Here is a 19,799-nt window from a genome sequence, read left to right as displayed (position 1 = left end):
ACTGGTCCACATTGGTCGCAATGGTACTTCTCTCCTACCCTTGATCTTGATGCTGGCTGAGGTCTTCTGGTCTCCACACACACAGCTGTAGTCTCCACTGTCCTCTGGAACGACGTTGCTGAACAGGAGTTCATTCACAGAGGCTTTCTGCTTCATCTGGTACTTTTCTCCAGACTTCAGTACCAGTGTTCCCTTCCTCCACTCCACAGGAACCCCAGGTTTAGAGAGCTCACAGTGCAGCGTGACACTGGCCCCCTCCTCAGCCTCCTGGCTCTCCAGCTTTTGTTTGAACGTCACAGGTTGGGCTGAGGGTTCAAATTCAACTGAGTTCATAACACAGATATACCAAGTCCCAACAGAGACAGAGAGGACACACGCATACAAACATATACATACATACATACATACATACATATCTCAATAACAAGATATACAGTACTATAGACAACACCACAAAGACGCAATAGTCAAACGTCAAGCCAAAACAAAGGGCACAAAAATCCTAAACAGTAGGCCTACTCTCCAACACATGGCTCCTACAGTATACAGTAAGAACATTCTAAGCTAAACCTAACCTGACGCGCCAGATGGTTTGTTACACAGAACAATCTGCGAAGTTGTCCTTGGAAACTGTTTGGAAAAGGCAGACACTTCCAAAAAATACTTGGCAGGTGATTGGATGAGCCATCTCAGGCAAATGGCCGTCTATCACGAACCCATAACTGCCAGTAGTTCCTTATAAGGTGCTGATTGGTCCAAACCACTGTGCTGTATTTCGGCCAGAAGGGCATAACTTGAAGCCTGGCAAGATGGATTCTTGTCTCGTGAATCCAGATGCCTCCTGAAGTAAAGCTAAACCACCACTTGCAGTCAATCGAAAACTTAAAAAAAAAAAGATCAACTAATCTAGGCAACATCAATAATGTCTAAACCACAACTGGTCCACATTAGAAATGTTATTTCTCTCCTACCCTTGATCTTTATGCTGGCGGTGGTCTTCTGGTCTCCACACACACAGCTGTAGTCTCCACTGTCCTCTGGAACTACGTTGCTGATCAGGAGTTCATTCACAGAGGCTTTCTGCTTCATCTGGTACTTTTCTCCAGACTTCAGTTCCAGTGTTCCCTTCCTCCACTCCACAGGAACCCCAGGTTTAGAGAGCTCACAGTGCAGGGTGACACTGGCCCCCTCCTCAGCCTCCTGGCTCTCCAGCTTTTGCTTGAACGTCACAGGTTGGGCTGAGGGTTCAAATTCAACTGAGTTCATAACACAGATATACCAAGTCCCAACAGAGACAGAGAGGACACACATACAAACATATACATACATACATACATACATACATACATACATACATACATACATACATACATACATACATACATACATACATACATACATACATACATACATACATACATACATACATCAATAACAAGATATACTACATACAAAACCATAAACACACAATAGTCAAACAACGTCAAGACAAAACAAAGAGCACATTTATCCTAAACCATAGACCTACTCTCCAGCACATGGCTCCGACATTCTTAGCTAAACCTAACATGACGCGCAGAACCATCTGGGAAGTCGTCCTTGGAGACTGTTTGGAAAGAGCAGTCACTTCCAAAAAATACTTGGCAGGTGATTGAATGAACCATCTGTTCATCACCGTCTAGTAAAAACCTGTAGCAGCCACCGTTCCTTATAGGATGCTGATTGGTCTGAAGTGAACCAGTGTTTCGGGCAGAAGGGCATTAAAGCCTGACAAGATGGATTCTCGCCTTGTGAATCCAGCTGCCTTGCAAGATAAAGCTAAACCACCATTTCCAGTCAATTGAAAAAAGGCCACCTAATAAAGGCAACATCAATAATGTCTAACACACAACTGGTCCACATTGGTCGCATTGGTACTTCTCTCCTACCCTTGATCTTGATGCTGGCTGAGGTCTTCTGGTCTCCACACACACAGCTGTAGTCTCCACTGTCCTCTGGAACGACGTTGCTGATCAGGAGTTCATTCACAGAGGCTTTCTGCTTCATCTGGTACTTTTCTCCAGACTTCAGTACCAGTGTTCCCTTCCTCCACTCCACAGGAACCCCAGGTTTAGAGAGCTCACAGTGCAGCGTGACACTGGCCCCCTCCTCAGCCTCCTGGCTCTCCAGCTTTTGCTTGAACGTCACAGGTTGGGCTGAGGGTTCAAATTCAACTGAGTTCATAACACAGATATACCAAGTCCCAACAGAGACAGAGAGGACACACACATACAAACATATAGATACATACATACATACATACATACATACATACATACATACATACATACATACATACATACATACATACATACATACATATATTCATACTGTACATCAATAACAAGATATACAACATACAAAACCATAAACACACAATAGTCAAACAACGTCAAGACAAAACAAAGAGCACATTTATCCTAAACCATAGACCTACTCTCCAGCACATGGCTCCGACATTCTTAGCTAAACCTAACATGACGCGCAGAACCACCTGGGAAGTCGTCCTTGGAGACTGTTTGGAAAGAGCAGTCACTTCCAAAAAATACTTGGCAGGTGATTGAATGAACCATCTGTTCATCACCGTCTAGTACAAACCTGTAGCTGCCACCGTTCCTTATAGGATGCTGATTGGTCTGAAGCGAATCAGTGTTTCGGGCAGAAGGGCATTAAAGCCTGACAAGATGGATTCTCGCCTTGTGAATCCAGCTGCCTTGCAAGATAAAGCTAAACCACCATTTCCAGTCAATTGAAAAAAGGCCACCTAATAAAGGCAACATCAATAATGTCTAACACACAACTGGTCCACATTGGTCGCATTGGTACTTCTCTCCTACCCTTGATCTTGATGCTGGCTGAGGTCTTCTGGTCTCCACACACACAGCTGTAGTCTCCACTGTCCTCTGGAACGACGTTGCTGATCAGGAGTTCATTCACAGAGGCTTTCTGCTTCATCTGGTACTTTTCTCCAGACTTCAGTACCAGTGTTCCCTTCCTCCACTCCACAGGAACCCCAGGTTTAGAGAGCTCACAGTGCAGGGTGACACTGGCCCCCTCCTCAGCCTCCTGGCTCTCCAGCTTTTGTTTGAACGTCACAGGTTGGGCTGAGGGTTCAAATTCAACTGAGTTCATAACACAGATATACCAAGTCCCAACAGAGACAGAGAGGACACACGCATACAAACATATACATACATAATACATAATACATACATACATACATACATACATACATACATACATACATACATACATACATACATAAATACATACATACATATCTCAATAACAAGATATACAGTACTATAGACAACACCACAAAGACGCAATAGTCAAACGTCAAGCCAAAACAAAGGGCACAAAAATCCTAAACAGTAGGCCTACTCTCCAACACATGGCTCCTACAGTATACAATAAGTACATTCTAAGCTAAACCTAACCTGACCCGCCAGATGGTTTGTTACACAGAACAATCTGCGAAGTCGTCCTTGGAAACTGTTTGGAAAAGTCAGACACTTCCAAAAAATACTTAGCAGGTGATTGGATGAGCCATCTCAGGCAAATGGCCGTCTATCACAAACGCATTACTGCCAGTAGTTCCTCATAAGGTGCTGATTGGTCCAAACCACTGTGCTGTATTTCGGCCAGAAGGGCATAACTTGAAGCCTGGCAATATGGATTCTTGTCTCGTGAATCCAGATGCCTCCTGAAGTAAAGCTAAACCACCACTTGCAGTCAATTGAAAAACTTTTAAAAAATGATCAACTAATCTAGGCAACATCAATAATGTCTAAACCACAACTGGTCCACATTAGAAACGTTATTTCTCTACTACCCTTGATCTTTATGCTGGCGGTGGTCTTCTGGTCTCCACACACACAGCTGTAGTCCCCGCTGTCTTCTGGAACGACGTTGCTGATCAGGAGTTCATTCACAGAGGCTTTCTGCTTCATCTGGTACTTTTCTCCAGACTTCAGTACCAGTGTTCCCTTCCTCCACTCCACAGGAACCCCAGGTTTAGAGAGCTCACAGTGCAGGGTGACACTGGCCCCCTCCTCAGCCTCCTGGCTCTCCAGCTTTTGCTTGAACGTCACAGGTTGGGCTGAGGGTTCAAATTCAACTGAGTTCATAACACAGATATACCAAGTCCAAACAGAGACAGAGAGGACACACACATACAAACATATATATACATACATACATACATGCATACATACATACATACATACATACATACATACATACATACATACATACATACATACATACATACATACATACATACATACATAACAAGATATACTACATACAAAACCATAAACACACAATAGTCAAACAACGTCAAGACAAAACAAAGAGCACACTTATCCTAAACCATAGACCTACTCTCCAGCACATGGCTCCAACATTCTTAGCTAAACCTAACATGACGCGCAGAACCACCTGGGAAGTCGTCCTTGGAGACTGTTTGGAAAGAGCAGTCACTTTCAAAAAATACTTGGCAGGTGATTGGATGAACCATCTGTTCATCACCGTCTAGTTCAAACCTGTAGCTGCCACCGTTCCTTATAGGATGCTGATTGGTCTGAAGTGAACCAGTGTTTCGGGCAGAAGGGCATTAAAGCCTGACAAGATGGATTCTCGCCTTGTGAATCCAGCGGCCTTGCAAGATAAAGCTAAACCACCATTTCCAGTCAATTGAAAAAAGGCCACCTAATCTAGGCAACATCAATAATGTCTAACACACAACTGCTCCACATTGGTCGCATTGGTATTTCTCTCCTACCCTTGATCTTGATGCTGGCGGTGGTCTTCTGGTCTCCACACACACAGCTGTAGTCTCCACTGTCCTCTGGAACTACGTTGCTGATCAGGAGTTCATTCACAGAGGCTTTCTGCTTCATCTGGTACTTTTCTCCAGACTTGAGTACCAGTGTTCCCCCCCTCCACTCCACAGGAACCCCAGGTTTAGAGAGCTCGCAGTGCAGGGTGACACTGGCCCCCTCCTCAGCCTCCTGGCTCTCCAGCTTTTGCTTGAACGTCACAGGTTGGGCTGAGGGTTCAAATTCAACTGAGTTCATAACACAGATATACCAAGTCCCAACAGAGACAGAGAGGACACACGCATACAAACATATACATACATACATACATACATACATACATACATACATACATACATACATACATACATACATACATACATACATACATACATACATACATACATACATACATACATACATACATACATACATACATACATACATACATACATACATCAATAGCAAGATATACTACATACAAAACCATAAACACACAATAGTCAAACAACGTCAAGACAAAACAAAGAGCACATGAATCCTAAACCATAGACCTACTCTCCAGCACATGGCTCCTACATTCTTAGCTAAACCTAACATGACGCGCAGAACCACCTGGGAAGTCGTCCTTGGAGACTGTTTGGAAAAAGCAGTCACTTCCAAAAAATACTTGGCAGGTGATTGAATGAACCATCTGTTCATCACCGTCTAGTTCAAACCTGTAGCTGCCACCGTTCCTCATAGGATGCTGATTGGTCTGAAGTGAACCAGTGTTTCGGGCAGAAGGACATTAAAGCCTGACAAGATGGATTTTCGCCTTATGAATCCAGCTGCCTTGCAAGATAAAGCTAAACCACCATTTCCAGTTAATTGAAAAAAGGCCACCTAATCTAGGCAACATCAATAATGTCTAAGAACTGGTCCATATTGGTCGCATTGGTATTTCTCTCCTACCCTTGATCTTTATGCTGGCTGAGGTCTTCTGGTCTCCACACACACAGCTGTAGTCTCCACTGTCCTCTGGAACTACATTGCTGATCAGGAGTTCATTCACAGAGGCTTTCTGCTTCATCTGGTACTTTTCTCCAGACTTTAGTACCAGTGTTCCCTTCCTCCACTCCACAGGAACCCCAGGTTTAGAGAGCTCACAGTGCAGAGTGACACTGGCCCCCTCCTCAGCCTCCTGGCTCTCCAGCTTTTGCTTGAACGTCACAGGTTGGGCTGAGGGTTCAAATTCAACTGAGTTCATAACACAGATATACCAAGTCCCAACAGAGACAGAAAGAACACACATACAAACATATACATACATAATACATAATACATACATACATCAATAACTAGATATACTACAGACAAAACAAAGAGCACATGAATCCTAAACTGTAGACCTACTCTCCAGCACATGGCTCCTACATTCTTAGCTAAACCTAACATGACGCGCAGAACCATCTGGGAAGTCGTCCTTGGAGACTGTTTGGAAAAAGTACGCACTTCCAAAAAATACTTGGCAGGTGATTGGAGGAGCCATCTCAGGCAAATGGCCGTCTATCACGAACCCGTAACTGCCAGTAGTTCCTCATAAGGTGCTGATTGGTCCAAACCACTGTACTGTATTTCGGCCAGAAGGGCATAACTTGAAGCCTGGCAAGATGGATTCTTGTCTTGTGAATCCAGATGCCTCCTGAAGTAAAGCTAAACCACCATTTGCAGTCAATTGAAAAACCTTTAAAAATGGTCAACTAATCTAGGCAACATCAATAACGTCTAAAGCTGTGTTCACACTGGGCGCGGTGAGAAAATTTGTGCCGCCCAGTTCGTCCAATCTCGCCGCGGGATCAATGGGTCGCCGCGCGAATCCGCCGCAGAAAGTTCAAAAAATTGAACTTTTGCGAATGTCGGCGCGCGGCAAATCCTGGCCGATGCATGGCGAATCCTGGCTGCCGCTCCGCCAAGTTCTGCGATTCGCGCCGCCCGCCGCCCAGTTTGCGTGGATTGTATTGACTTTCTATGTAAACTCGCTGCGCCGCAGGAAAAATTTGCACCCGGTGTGAACACAGCATAACACACAACTGGTCCACATTGGTCGCGTTGGTATTTCTCTCCTACCCTTGATCTTGATGCTGGCTGAGGTCTTCTGGTCTCCACACACACAGCTGTAGTCTCCACTGTCCTCTGGAACTACGTTGCTGATCAGGAGTTCATTCACAGAGGCTTTCTGCTTCATCTGGTACTTTTCTCCAGACTTCAGTACCAGTGTTCCCTTCCTCCACTCCACAGGAACCCCAGGTTTAGAGAGCTCACAGTGCAGGATGACACTGGCCCCCTCCTCAGCCTCCTGGCTCTCCAGCTTTTGCTTGAATGTCACAGGTTGGGCTGAGGGTTCAAATTCAACCAAGTTCATAACACAGATATACCAAGTCCAAACAGAGACAGAGAGGACACACACATACAAACATATACATACATAAATACATACATACATACATACATGCATACATACATACATACATACATACATACATACATACATACATACATACATACATACATATATCAATAACAAGATATACTGTACATTACTACAGACAACACCACAAAGACGCAATAGTCAAACTTTAAGCCAAAACAAAGGGCACACAAATTCTAAACAGTAGGCCTACTCTCCGACACATGGCTCCTACAGTATACAGTAAGTACATTCTAAGCTAAACCTAACCTGACGCGCCAGACGGTTTGTTACACAGAACAATCTGCGAAGTCGTCCTTGGAAACTGTTTGGAAAAGGCAAGCACTTCCAAAAAATACTTGGCAGGTGATTGGATGAGCCATCTCAGGCAAATGGCCGTCTATCACGAACCCAAACTGCCAGTAGTTCCTCATAATGTGCTGATTGGTCCAAACCACTGTTTTTCGGCCAGAAGGGCATAACTTGAAGCCTGACAAGATGGATTATTTTCTCGTGAATCCAGATGTCTCCCGAAGTAAAGCTAAACCACCACTTGCAGTCAATTGAAAAACTTTAAAAAATCAACTAATCTAGGCAACATCAATAATGTCTAAACCACAACTGGTCCACAGAAATGTTATTTCTCTCCTACCCTTGATCTTGATGCTGGCGGTGGTCTTCTGGTCTCCACACACACAGCTGTAGTCTCCACTGTCCTCTGGAACTACGTTGCTGATCAGGAGTTCATTCACAGAGGCTTTCTGCTTCATCTGGTACTTTTCTCCAGACTCCAGTACCAGTGTTCCCTTCCTCCACTCCACGGGAACCCCAGGTTTAGAGAGCTCACAGTGCAGGGTGACACTGGCCCCCTCCTCAGCCTCCTGGCTCTCCAGCTTTTGCTTGAACGTCACAGGCAATGCTGACAAACCATCGTTGTATTAGACAATCAGTTGTGGAAGTTCCCTCTAACACAAAACACCAATTCTCTGACGGAAAAGCGAATTGACTATGAATGTGCATCCATACCATTGACTTTGATAGTAGCTGTGGTCTTCTGGTCCCCGCACTCACAGCAGTACTCTCCACTGTCCTCCACTATCAGAGCTTTGATCTGCAGCTCGAGGGAAGTCTCCCTCTGCTTCATCTGATACTTGTCTCCCGTTTTGAGAGTCTCAGAGCCCTTCTTCCACTGAACCTTGGCCCTGGGTGTGGATAACTCACAGCTGAGGGTAACACTCTCCCCCTCCTTGGCCTCCTGGTTCCTTAGCTTCTGTTTGAAACTTGGTGGTATGGCTGGGGGATAAAATGAACAACAGCCACAAACTTAATCAATGTTTTCTTCTGCTGCGAAAGGAGAGAAACGAGAAGTGAAACGGAGGTGACGTTTGGATGATGGACGATGAAGGTGATCCATAACTTCATAGTTCATAACTATGACAGTCCTTGGAAGCCAAGCACTGTTCCAACAGTTGATCGAAGGACCCGACGACTTTGGTTTGATGAGGCTTTAGTCAAACCAGCACGTTGGCTAAACACGGCAATCATAGACAGTTGAACACCTCGACACAGAATCAAACACTTCCCATATACACAAAGGATCAGCAACATATAAAGTCAGTCATAACATCTGTATGAGCCGTCAGCAGCACCTTCACAACAAAGCATTATATTGTGGCACCCGTGAACGGTATTCACAACTCTAACAGTTCTGACAGACATTCCCGTTAAGGGAACAAACTCTTTCAGAGTGCAGACTGCGAATCTAACTATCAGAAACTGATGAGATGGACATCTAATAAACATCTCTATATTCTGCTCTCCCCCAGGGCTCATACAAAACCGATGAGAATGACAGAGGCAGAGATGGGTGAGACCAACACAGACCATCTAAAGTCAGATGGAGTCGATGATGACTACATCAGTTACCCCGGACACTGTCGGCCACGTGTCTCACAGTGACTGCACGATTGCAGATTTCACGATGCGCATCGCAGACACTAGACATGACAGCTGGATCCGACTACAAACTGAAATCCCCCCGGTCCACTGACGACCAACGCCTTGCCAACGACCCGGACGAGTTCTTCTGTAGATTTGAAAAACAATGCCTCCACCACCGTTGAGATCACCTTGCAGATGACCGACAAATGTACTGTACAGTACATAGGACGCACTGTACTCACATATCACGCCGCACACACTATATACAGTACACACACTCACATACACATTACACTTACACACTCACTACACTGACCACACTACATTTTGTATTCTTAAATAGCCAATGACCCAAATCCAAATAGCACACTTCCATGTACTATAGCTCTAGATCTGTAGATCTACAAGTGAGAGGGGCCATCATGGGATGACCCAGTTTGACCAGCGGGTGAGCATAGGCTGTGTGCTCGCCAGCCACCACAGAGATAGTTCCTGAGTCTCTGGGGCTCAGCTCTCAGACACTGAGAGAGCTGCGGCCCCCTCACACACTTCCATCTGATTGAGGGGGCGTGCCTGTAGGGGGGTTTGGTGTAGGAACCACTGTACAGAAGGCAGGTCAGAGGGGCTGACCCGGCACCTGAAGGTTGCAGTCAGGGCCGGCTCTAGACTTTTGGAGGCCCTAGGCAAAATGTTCTGCCCCCCTTTTGAACTAAACCCTACCCACCATCAAGCAATAAAGACTGAGGCGCCATCATTTCATCGTCATGTAACGTTGAGTCATCACTTAGGCTATCATCAGCAGCAATGACGCACTTGAGGATCACATTCGGTTGGGGCCTCAGCCAATCAGATCAAGCTGGGGGATGGGGGACCTCCCGGAAATCTGGGTTTTATGATCACTGCCACGTACTGTGACCAATGAGAACACTTTTAATGGCTTTAAACAAAAACGTTTTTCGAGGCTGGAGGCCCTAGGCATTTGCCTACTCCACCTATACTGTAGGAGACACCTGCCCTGGTTGAAGTGTCCCTCTCAACACACTCAACATCCAGGGGTGTCTCCACAATCAGCACTGGCTGACCATGGAAGGTGCAGACGAGCACCCACTGTCCTGAGCGTAGTGTTCGTCCACCACCAGTGATGGCGTGAAGAACAAAATATATATTTTTTTAAATAAAGGCAAAAACTTGAGAGAAGCGTCTAAGGAGCAAATGACAGAAGAAGAAACAAAAGGCAAAAAATCCATACAACAGAATTGTTGCTTAAAAAGACATGCATGGAGGAAAATGCTGTTTCGTACAATAACAGCTGACAGAGACAGAGAGACAATTCAATTGAATTTACACTATACATGATTCATGCAGTAGATACAACTGTGAATCAGCTAGACCAGTATCTAGCGCACCCTAGAGGATTCAACCAGCAACACACGCACAACACATGTCTCTTCACATGAATGTGAATCTTGACAATTTTTGCAAAACCCACTGACATGTTTGGTCACCAAGGTTTAGGAAAGTGCAAAGCTGACCTTTCAAAGGGTGAAAAGAGCAATCCTCACTTACAGTAAATCCCCCTCAAAGCAAGAAAAGAGCTTTGAAGAAACACTTCCATAAACAAGTCCACTTTACTGTACACAGCAACAGAATACACAGCATTGATTCGTTTTCTCTTTACACATTACTTTCAATACTTTTAGGTAACATTCGTTTGCATGTTGAACGCACAGTAATCATAAGCAGTGTAAGAAGAGAAAGAGACAGACGGGTCTGCTAAATCCATACCTTTCACCGTCACCTTGGCCGTGCTCTTGGCGGTTCCCACGTCGCAGGAGTAGGCGTCGCTGTCTGTCTCCTCCAGCTGTTTGATGGTGAGGCTGCAGACGGTCTCCTTCTGGGTGATCTCGTAGCGTCCTCCGGTCTTCAGCTCTGCGGAGCCCTTGAACCAGGTCACCTTGGTGGCCGACCGGGCCGTCTCACACTGCAGGGTGACGGAGCCCTTCTCCTCCCCCTGGCTGTCCGTCAGCTCCTTGGTGAACTTGTGAAGTGGCTCTGAGAGGACAGGGATAAAGAGAAGGACATCGGAGTAGTAGTATTAGTACAGTCGTACTAGTGTACTGTATTGGTCCCCAGGAAATTGCACTGAGGTATGATGGAACACTTCTGTATGAAGTGTTTTTGTGTAATCAAAGTGAAAACAGAGGTGATGACGACAGGACGTTTGTGCTTCCACGGGACTCACCATTGATCTCCAGCCTGGCCCTGGTGGTGGCCCCGCCGATGACCTCACAGCTGTATTCCCCAGAGTCCTTCGCGGTGACGCTGTGGATGGTGAGCGTCATGACCCTGTCCTCTTGGCTGAGGTCATACCTCTGGCTCTTCTTGATGGCCTTGCCGTCCTTGGCCCACCTGACCGAGGCTTTGGCCTGCGTGACCTCACAGCTGAACACCGCGTCGTCTCCCACCACGGCGCTGACGTTCTGCAGCTCCCGGCACAGAGACGTGGCCTTGCCTGCAATCATGACAACGCTATTTCCTTTGTTTTCCTTTAAAGGTGGATATTCAGTTGCAAAGATACTGTGTATTAAAGGAATAACATGGTGGTCGAATGGGACACTTGCCAGTTGTCTTTAGGCAACAACACAACAAATGTGCACAAATGTGAATATAATCAGAAATAGCTTAATAGTCCTTAAAAGGCACTCTAATTTAAGTGAACCTGAAGTTAAATATTTGCATTGTCTTGCCGGTCGGCCAGTGGCGCAAACTCACAAGTTATCCATGGGTCGCTACGAGGAGAACGACTCACTAAGAGGAGAATATTGTCAACCAGTTGAAAATAGGATGATAAATTTAACATGCCTACTTCTCCAAAACTATAGAACATACTATTTTCTGTAATACTTTCATTGTGTTTCTTCAATGCCCTCTTGTGCAAATAGCATATAAAAACTAGAAAGTGTGACCAACCACCATGTTACTCCTGGCTTTAGAGCATTAACATGTTTTTTTCTTCTTTTATTTTATTTTTTAACATTAGTACTACAAAAATTCTGTGAAAACCATTTAGGTCAATAGTAGAAGTCCTAACCTTCAACCGCTAAAGTGGTCTTGGAGTTCAGATCCTTGAGGTTGAAGACCACCTCTCCTGCATCTTCTGTGGTCACATCCTTGATGGTCAGAATATACTTGCGTCCTTTACTGGACACTTGGAAACGTCCTCCTTCGGTGACAGCCTTGCCATTGACCATCCAGGAGCACTCGTCCGTGGTCTCCCGCGAGAGGATGCACTCGAAGCTGCATGTCTCTCCCTCGTTCACCTCTGCTGACTTCAACCTCTTGGTGATACCTACACTGAGATCTGAGGAACAAGCCGTGTCGCTTTGACATTCATACAAGCCAAATGGCGAACGCTACATTACGCTATACTACGTATGGAACAATGACCACACATTTTCTGAGCATAATGTGCAGGTCAGTTGGTTCACATCATGCAACATGTTGTTTTGACCTAGGAAACGCACCTCTCACTGTGACCTGTGACTTGGAGACCTCTGTTCCCAGGTCGCAGCTGTAGTCCCCTGCGTCGTCCCTGGTAACATCCTTGATGATCAGCCCCAGGGACTTGCCTGTGTGCAGCAGCTCATACTTAGGGCCGGCCGCCAGGACTGTACCATCTTTCCTCCAGGTGGGGGAGACCCTGGGCTTAGAGGCCTCACAGGCCAGAGTGATCATGCCTTTCTCCTCTCCGACCACATCATCCAGAGACTTGAGGAACACGGCACGCTTCTCTGGAGGAGAAACAATGGAAAACAAGGTTGAACCTCAGGGCCAGGTAATAATATACACACAATGACACACACACACATACCGTATGCATGAGTAGACACACACACATACACACACAAACATCAGGGATGGGCCGGCCGATCGATCAACCTGCGATCACACGCGGTATTTGTTGTATTTATGCTTCACCTCAACATCATATTGATTTAACTAGCTCATGATCTGGGTCCTTACCTTTGACCTTCAGGGTCACCACCTCTTTGACCTCGCGGACTTTGAAGGTGATGGTGCCTCCGTCCTGGGGGGCCAGGTTCTTGAGTGTGAGCGTGTGGACTTTCCCCACGTGTGTGATGGCGTTGACCTCATTACTGAAGAGGGCCTTGTCATTCAGCAGCCACTGCACCTCTTCATCGGCGTAGTTGATCTCGCAGGTGAACGCCGCGTCGCTGTCCTCATCCACCTCTGTGTCTGCCAGGTGCTTGGTGATCTTCACCTCACGCACTGCAGTAAACCACAGAATTAAATCTGCTAACCTACTCTGAATGGAGCAAAACAATGCCATCTGCTGGTGGAATGAGAAATGACTTGGACTGGTCCTGAATACATTTGGAGATAATTCTTACTGGTAAATAAACCGCTAGTGTTCACTGAAAGCGGCACGCATGTGGATGCATTTGATGAATTTTCTATCATTTATACATTTCTGTAAGTAACACTGAAGTAAACATTCTGACATAAAGACACACCCAGCATCAGTAACACACTGTAACACCCTGTACCTTCGACGGTGAGGGTAGCTTTGGTCTCCGCCGGTCCAGACTGGCAGCGGTACTCCCCTGAGTCCTCCCCGGTCAGTTTCTGGATGGTCAGCTGGGCCCGCGCAGCGTCCAGCTTCAGGCTGTACTTGTCTGACGCCGTCAGGACCGTCTGACCTTTGAACCAGCTCACCTCCTCCTTGGGCAGGGCGGAGAACTTGCAGCTCAGCGTGGCCGAGGCCTTCTCCTTGGCCTTCACGTCCTTGAGGGGCTCGGCCACCTCTAAGAGGCGCTCTGTGGAGAAAGGATAACAGCGAACGGTTATTATGTAAATACTCTTGTTATATTCAACTCAAAATGTGATGCGGTTCGCTGCTAAGAAGCTAGCCATTCGATACTCTAGCGTTAGACGCCGCTCTGCTGGTTGACGACGTCTCCGACCTTTGACAGTGAGCTGGGCCAACGACTTGCTCTTGCCAGCGACGAACTGTACAGGTCCCGTCATGGAGGCCGCGGTCTTCTTGAAGGTGAGCCGGTGCATGTTTCCCTCCTTCTCCATCTCCACGTCGGCGCCCTCCTGCACGGCCACGCCGCCCAGCGTCCACTTGGGGGGCTTGACCGAGTCCACGCTGATCTCCACCTCGAAGACGGCGGCGAAGGGCTCCGTCACGTCCACGGAGCTCAGCTCCCGGACGATGGCGATGGTCTGCTCTGGGGGGGGGCAAGGACACACGGGACATGGTGTCAGAGCGCTCACGCTTCATGTCTCACGCTCAGTTCTTCTCCACCTATAGCTTCTAAAGCTATAGTCAGTGATATTACAATTGGTTTTAGGTATTTAAATATATGTATGAATTTAGAATGAAATAACCAAAAGAAAGACTAGGATAGTTTGCATACAGTATGTATTTAGATGGCCATGTATATCCCATATACAGTACATGTAGCCATACAAATACATACACGAGAGTACACCTGATAGATCCTAAAGTCCCTTGTTTTGCCGCCATCTTGTTACCTTCCACCAGCAGTTTACATGAGGTCTTCTCATCCCCAGCGTCACAGGTGTAGGTGTCCTCGTCGTCCGAGCACACGTCGTTGATGACCACCTTGCGGTACACGCCGTCGCTGGAGATCTCGTGCTTCTTGCTGGGCTTGATCTCCTTCTTGCCCTTGTACCACTTGACCACGGCGTTGGCGCGAGACACATGGCACTCCAGGTGCCCGCGGTGCTTGTACATGGCTATCTTATCCCTGAGCTTCTTCACAAACTTGACGGGCAGCTCTACGGTAACAACAGCAGTGGCACCTTATCAATGGAGGCGGCGGTCAGGACGCCGCTGCAGAGCATCAGAGAGTATCGGCGCCGAGGCAACGAGCGAATACAATCAGTCATGATGAAGAGAAGGCGGGGCCAAAGGCGGTTACCCTTTTCACTCTACTGTAGCAAACTGGTGGACTGACCCTTACCATCTCTTTTCAGTTAGTGTTTTAGAGTCATAGCAGGCAAGGTTCAGAAGAGTGAAGAGGGTAAGAACAAGGTCAACAGTAGTGTGCAGAAACCACTCTGAACACACTACCGGACTGCACCTTCCCACATGTGCACAAGGCAACTAAAGCGGAGATTAGGCTGGATGCATTGAAGTGTTTTCTCTGCACTGACCGGATATATTCATGTAACTACTGTATTAACCTGCACTGATGCCCAATAACAAACAGAAGAGTAGTGCCTCTACTATCCAACAGCTACCCAAAGGAGATTCATAGACTGTTAAATATTCAACACTGAAAAGCCAAAGTAAGCCTGGGATCTGTCAACTCTTAAACAACAGCATCATTATCATCGGACACAACAGCTCCAACAGTATGGAAGAGCACCGAAACGCAACTGAGCTCAGAGTGGAATCATCTTGTCTCACAACTCTGATGAATGAGTCCATTGGTGTGTGTGTGTGGGGGGGGGGGTTAGCTCTTACTGCCTCCACACACTTGCACAACCATAAGGCCCCTGTTGGAAGCAGCGCGATCATACGGTGAACCGCAGTCTCATCTGGCACTTCACGGATTTCATCTTCAACAGGATTCAGGCGGTCAAATCACTCCCACTGGCCTCCCCCAAAGAGACAGAGAGACTTGTCTCCAGCAACAAGAGGCCCTAGCTACTGCGGGGCTGAAGATGAGAGCATCAATCGGGAGCTTGTAACAGCTGGTTCGAGGAACTCTTCCTTCACCTCCATTCCAAGAACACCAAAGAGCTACTCGCTGACTTCAGGAGAAAATGATGGAGCCAGTTCTACTCTTGGGCCTCCATTTTGTTCAGGCGGCAAGAAAGATTTAACAGCAGATTTAAGTGCAGATTGAATTGCCTAACTCTTTAATAACCTACTACAAGGTCTTAGGTTATTAACTAACTGTCCACCAAGAGTATTCTCTTGGCTTGGTAAAAAACAGGGCTCTCCTTTGTCAACAGGAACTCCACCAAGATCAGGGAAATGGAACATTCCAACAAGGAAGCCAGGAAAACCTACAACTGAGGCCTGCAATTGACTAGATGAATTGTTCTTTAACACTGCTCTGACAGGACTGAAATGTGTACTGTATTCTGTTGCATGCCTTAACTTTTATCATTTACATTATACATTTTAGCCATCTAGCAGACGCTTTTATACAAAGCAACTTGCAAGAAGTACATTTATCCAAATTGTTACTGTATGTGTAGTATGATGTGCATGCCTGTACAATACACTAGATCCGAATTGCATCATGCACTGTACTGTATAGCCATAAGGTACTGTATGCAGGAGATAGCAAGCTGGAAAATGTCCGACGTCTTTACCTTTGACTTTCAGTTTGGCCGTTGAAGAGGTTTTCTCAGCGGTGAATTTAATCTCTGATGCATCCTCTGCAGTCACCGATTTAAACAGCAGCACATAGGTTTTACCTTGGATTGACAGAGGACACAACAGTTGAGAGCACAGATCGTTACAGCATTGGGGTGTGAAGTGTCCAGGATGAACTGTTAAGTACCCAGGGCCAAACTAAACATAAGCCTGTAAGTAGAAATACACGTGACCTCACCCTCTTGTCTCAGCTTGACGTTGTCGCCGGCCTTGAGTTTGGTGTTGCCTTTGAACCACTGGCAGTCCACCTCGTCATGAGAGATCTCGCAGACAAACGCAGCACTCTCCTTCTCTGTCACCTCCACGTCCTCCAACTTCTTCACAATCTTTATGTCTCTGGCTGTGATGGAGAAATAAGACCCATGACATTCAGAGAGCCTTCTTCACAATTCTCTAATGTTCTTCTAAATGTCTAATATACAATGCTATAGAAAAATTATTTGACTCCATGGTAAATATAACATTTGTGTAAATCCTAGTAGGTGAGTGGTACCGTGAACGGTGAGCTTGGAGGAGGCATTGTCATCTGCGGTGCGACAGACGTAGGTGCCCTGATCCTCGTAGGAGCACTTGTGGATGAGCAGGCTGCGCTTGCGACCCTGGGCGTGGATGCCAATGTTCTTCCCTGGCTTCAGTTCAGTGTCATCCTGGGAAATGATATTCTTTTTGTGAGCACTTACAAAAGACAAATTACAAAGACCTTTATATATTCGACGTGGCTGAATATTCATCGAAGCGCTTCGCCATTGAAATCAGTCTGAGTTTCTCACCTTGAACCACTTCACATCAGCGCTGGTTTTAGATACCTCACACTCAAAGGTGACCTTCTCTTTCTCTGGGGCTTTGATATCACCCATGGGCTTAGAGATCATAGCAGGAGGTTCTATAAGAAGCACAACACTGTAAAACCCTAAACCAAAAGAAAAGCTGGTATCTAAAATACAAAGACACATTTTTTGTTTTCGTTTTAACAGGATTTTGTTTCAAAATGGGAGATATCTACCTGTTACAATGAGCTTTGCAGAGGTATTGACCCCCTCCGCTTTGAAGGCGATGGTGCCTGCGTCCTCCATCTTGAGTTGGGACAGCGTGAGGGCGTGCTTCTTCCCCAGGGCGGTGATGCGGCAGCTGGGCCCGGCCTTCAGCTTGACCCCATCCCTGGTCCAGGAGCCCTCCACGTCCGCCTGGCTCAGCTCCACCTCAAAGGTCACCGTCTCCTTCTCCTGGGCCTTCACCTCCGACAAGCCCTTCACCACCTGGATCTTCTTCACTGTAGAGAGGACGCAACAGCAGGAGGGGATCGGATGTGTTGAAACTTGTGTTGAGAAAGTGGAATCTTACTCATATTTCCACATTACAGAAATGGACGGTCTTAGTGATAGCAGGGTGTTCGACTATCACACTTTGGAAAGACTAGAGAGCACCTGTGTCCAACAGAAATAATATGTCTGTGAAGAGAGTATGAACTGTAGTAAATGGACAAATCCACGCACATCCAAAATGTTTAAAACTGGGTGCTAGACAGAAAAACAAACTCATCAGGAAAAGTAGAGTCTGCACACCGGAAATATGCTCCCAGGATTTTTAATTGACACCGAGGTGACGTTTCGGGCTATGAGCCCTGCTTTAGACAAAAAACACCAGCAGAGACACGCCTTAAATAATAGGCTACCTACTCTAAGGGGTCACATGACAAAACATGTGACATAGTCAATGTATGGGAACGCCTAAGTGTACAAATAAGTTCCCAAAAAGTGTATAAACGTGCATAAATAAAAAGTGTATAAAGAGTATAAACTGTAGCTCTATCAGATGTAAGCCATTCTTACTCTCCACCGTGAGCTTGGCCTGGGTCTTGTCATCCAGGGTCTCGCAGCAGTAGGAGCCACGGTCAGCGCAGGCCACGCTCTTAAAGACCAGGGTCTGCTTGACCCCCTCCGCCCTGATCTCCATGCCCCCTCCCGACTGCAGCACCACGCTGTTCTTCATCCACTTGACATCCGCCGATGGCCTGCTGAGCTCCACCACCAGCCTCACCTCCGACTGCTCCTCCACCGTCAGGTCCTCCAGCTTCTTCTTGAACATCACCGGGATCTCTGTAGAAGGAATAGAGACGAACCAGATATCGTAACACACAGCATACTGTATATGGGATATCTGGATTAGAAAGGCTGAAACTTAATGTAATGTCATTGGTACTTTATTTCCTTTGTCGAGTCATTCTGCTGGATATGGTTAAATAAACAAATTGCAACTGTGGAAATAATAATTTGTCATTCTGAGTCAGTGTAAACTGTGGGTCAAGGGTTAATGCGTGACTGTCATATCTGGTTATATTGGAAGTATGTCGGTCCTTACGCTGCACTTTGAGAGTTGCCTTGCATCCCTTGCCCTCTGCATCCATGCCGATCTCCCCCGCGTCCTCCTGGGTGACCGAGGCGATGGTCAGGGAGTGGCTGGTGCCTCCGTGCTCAATCTTATACTTGGGCCCGGCCACGAGGGGCACGTCGTTCCGGAACCACGTCACCTTGACGTCGGCTGGGGTGACGCTGCACTTGAAAAGGGCATCCTTGCCCTCCGAGGCAACCACATTGCTCAGCTTGGAAGTCACTCTCACCAGTCGAGGTGCTGATAAGACAGAATTCAATGTGTTTAATCATTTAGATACTAGAAAAAAAACTAGAATGGGTTCATATGAAGTGGCTACAACTGTTTTTGAAAAAGTCTTTCACTTCAATATTCTTTATAATCCATTCCAATGTATTGCAAATGTCTACCTTTAGTGGAGACCTTGGCAGAGGTCTTGTCATCTTTGCATTCGCAGCTGTACTCGCCCTCGTCCTCTTTGGCCACGCCAGTCACAGTCAGGACCCGCTTAGCGCCGTCGGCGCTGACACAGAACCTGCCGCCGGGTTTGACCTCGCGTCTCTCGTGACGCCAGAGCACGTCCCCGGAGGCTCGGTTCAGCTCGCACGCCAGCCTCACGGTACCGCCCAGCTCCATGGCAACGGACTCCAGTTGGACTACAAACTTCAGAGGAGGATCTGGGTGGAGAGGAACCACGGTCAGTTATTGGTCAGTGTTTTTGTTTTCACTAGACCCA

At 46.7% G+C, this 19,799-nt stretch overlaps 1 protein-coding gene across 1 annotated transcript in view; it reads right to left on the bottom strand.

The window, feature by feature from the left end:
- Positions 1 to 19,799, bottom strand: part of obscnb (obscurin, cytoskeletal calmodulin and titin-interacting RhoGEF b) — a gene marked incomplete at both ends in the record, with an annotated part of 66,832 nt that overhangs the window by 34,049 nt on the left and 12,984 nt on the right. The window contains 26 exons of the mRNA XM_084458238.1: positions 39 to 305; positions 972 to 1,238; positions 1,929 to 2,195; positions 2,877 to 3,143; positions 3,875 to 4,141; positions 4,826 to 5,092; positions 5,817 to 6,083; positions 6,972 to 7,238; positions 7,964 to 8,230; positions 8,338 to 8,604; positions 11,038 to 11,304; positions 11,495 to 11,764; positions 12,344 to 12,613; positions 12,777 to 13,043; positions 13,276 to 13,542; positions 13,821 to 14,090; positions 14,238 to 14,507; positions 14,815 to 15,081; positions 16,633 to 16,737; positions 16,875 to 17,036; positions 17,190 to 17,343; positions 17,467 to 17,579; positions 17,700 to 17,966; positions 18,526 to 18,792; positions 19,055 to 19,324; positions 19,474 to 19,740. Coding sequence (XP_084314364.1) covers positions 39 to 305; positions 972 to 1,238; positions 1,929 to 2,195; positions 2,877 to 3,143; positions 3,875 to 4,141; positions 4,826 to 5,092; positions 5,817 to 6,083; positions 6,972 to 7,238; positions 7,964 to 8,230; positions 8,338 to 8,604; positions 11,038 to 11,304; positions 11,495 to 11,764; positions 12,344 to 12,613; positions 12,777 to 13,043; positions 13,276 to 13,542; positions 13,821 to 14,090; positions 14,238 to 14,507; positions 14,815 to 15,081; positions 16,633 to 16,737; positions 16,875 to 17,036; positions 17,190 to 17,343; positions 17,467 to 17,579; positions 17,700 to 17,966; positions 18,526 to 18,792; positions 19,055 to 19,324; positions 19,474 to 19,740 — 6,423 coding nt within the window. The remainder of the gene's footprint in view (positions 1 to 38; positions 306 to 971; positions 1,239 to 1,928; positions 2,196 to 2,876; positions 3,144 to 3,874; positions 4,142 to 4,825; positions 5,093 to 5,816; positions 6,084 to 6,971; positions 7,239 to 7,963; positions 8,231 to 8,337; positions 8,605 to 11,037; positions 11,305 to 11,494; positions 11,765 to 12,343; positions 12,614 to 12,776; positions 13,044 to 13,275; positions 13,543 to 13,820; positions 14,091 to 14,237; positions 14,508 to 14,814; positions 15,082 to 16,632; positions 16,738 to 16,874; positions 17,037 to 17,189; positions 17,344 to 17,466; positions 17,580 to 17,699; positions 17,967 to 18,525; positions 18,793 to 19,054; positions 19,325 to 19,473; positions 19,741 to 19,799) is intronic.

Source organism: Borostomias antarcticus (assembly GCF_949987555.1).
Source record: "Borostomias antarcticus genome assembly, chromosome: 24".
Lineage (NCBI taxonomy): Eukaryota > Metazoa > Chordata > Actinopteri > Stomiiformes > Stomiidae > Borostomias > Borostomias antarcticus.
Note: the sequence above shows the minus strand (reverse complement) of the source record. Positions and strands in the feature narration are given on the sequence as shown.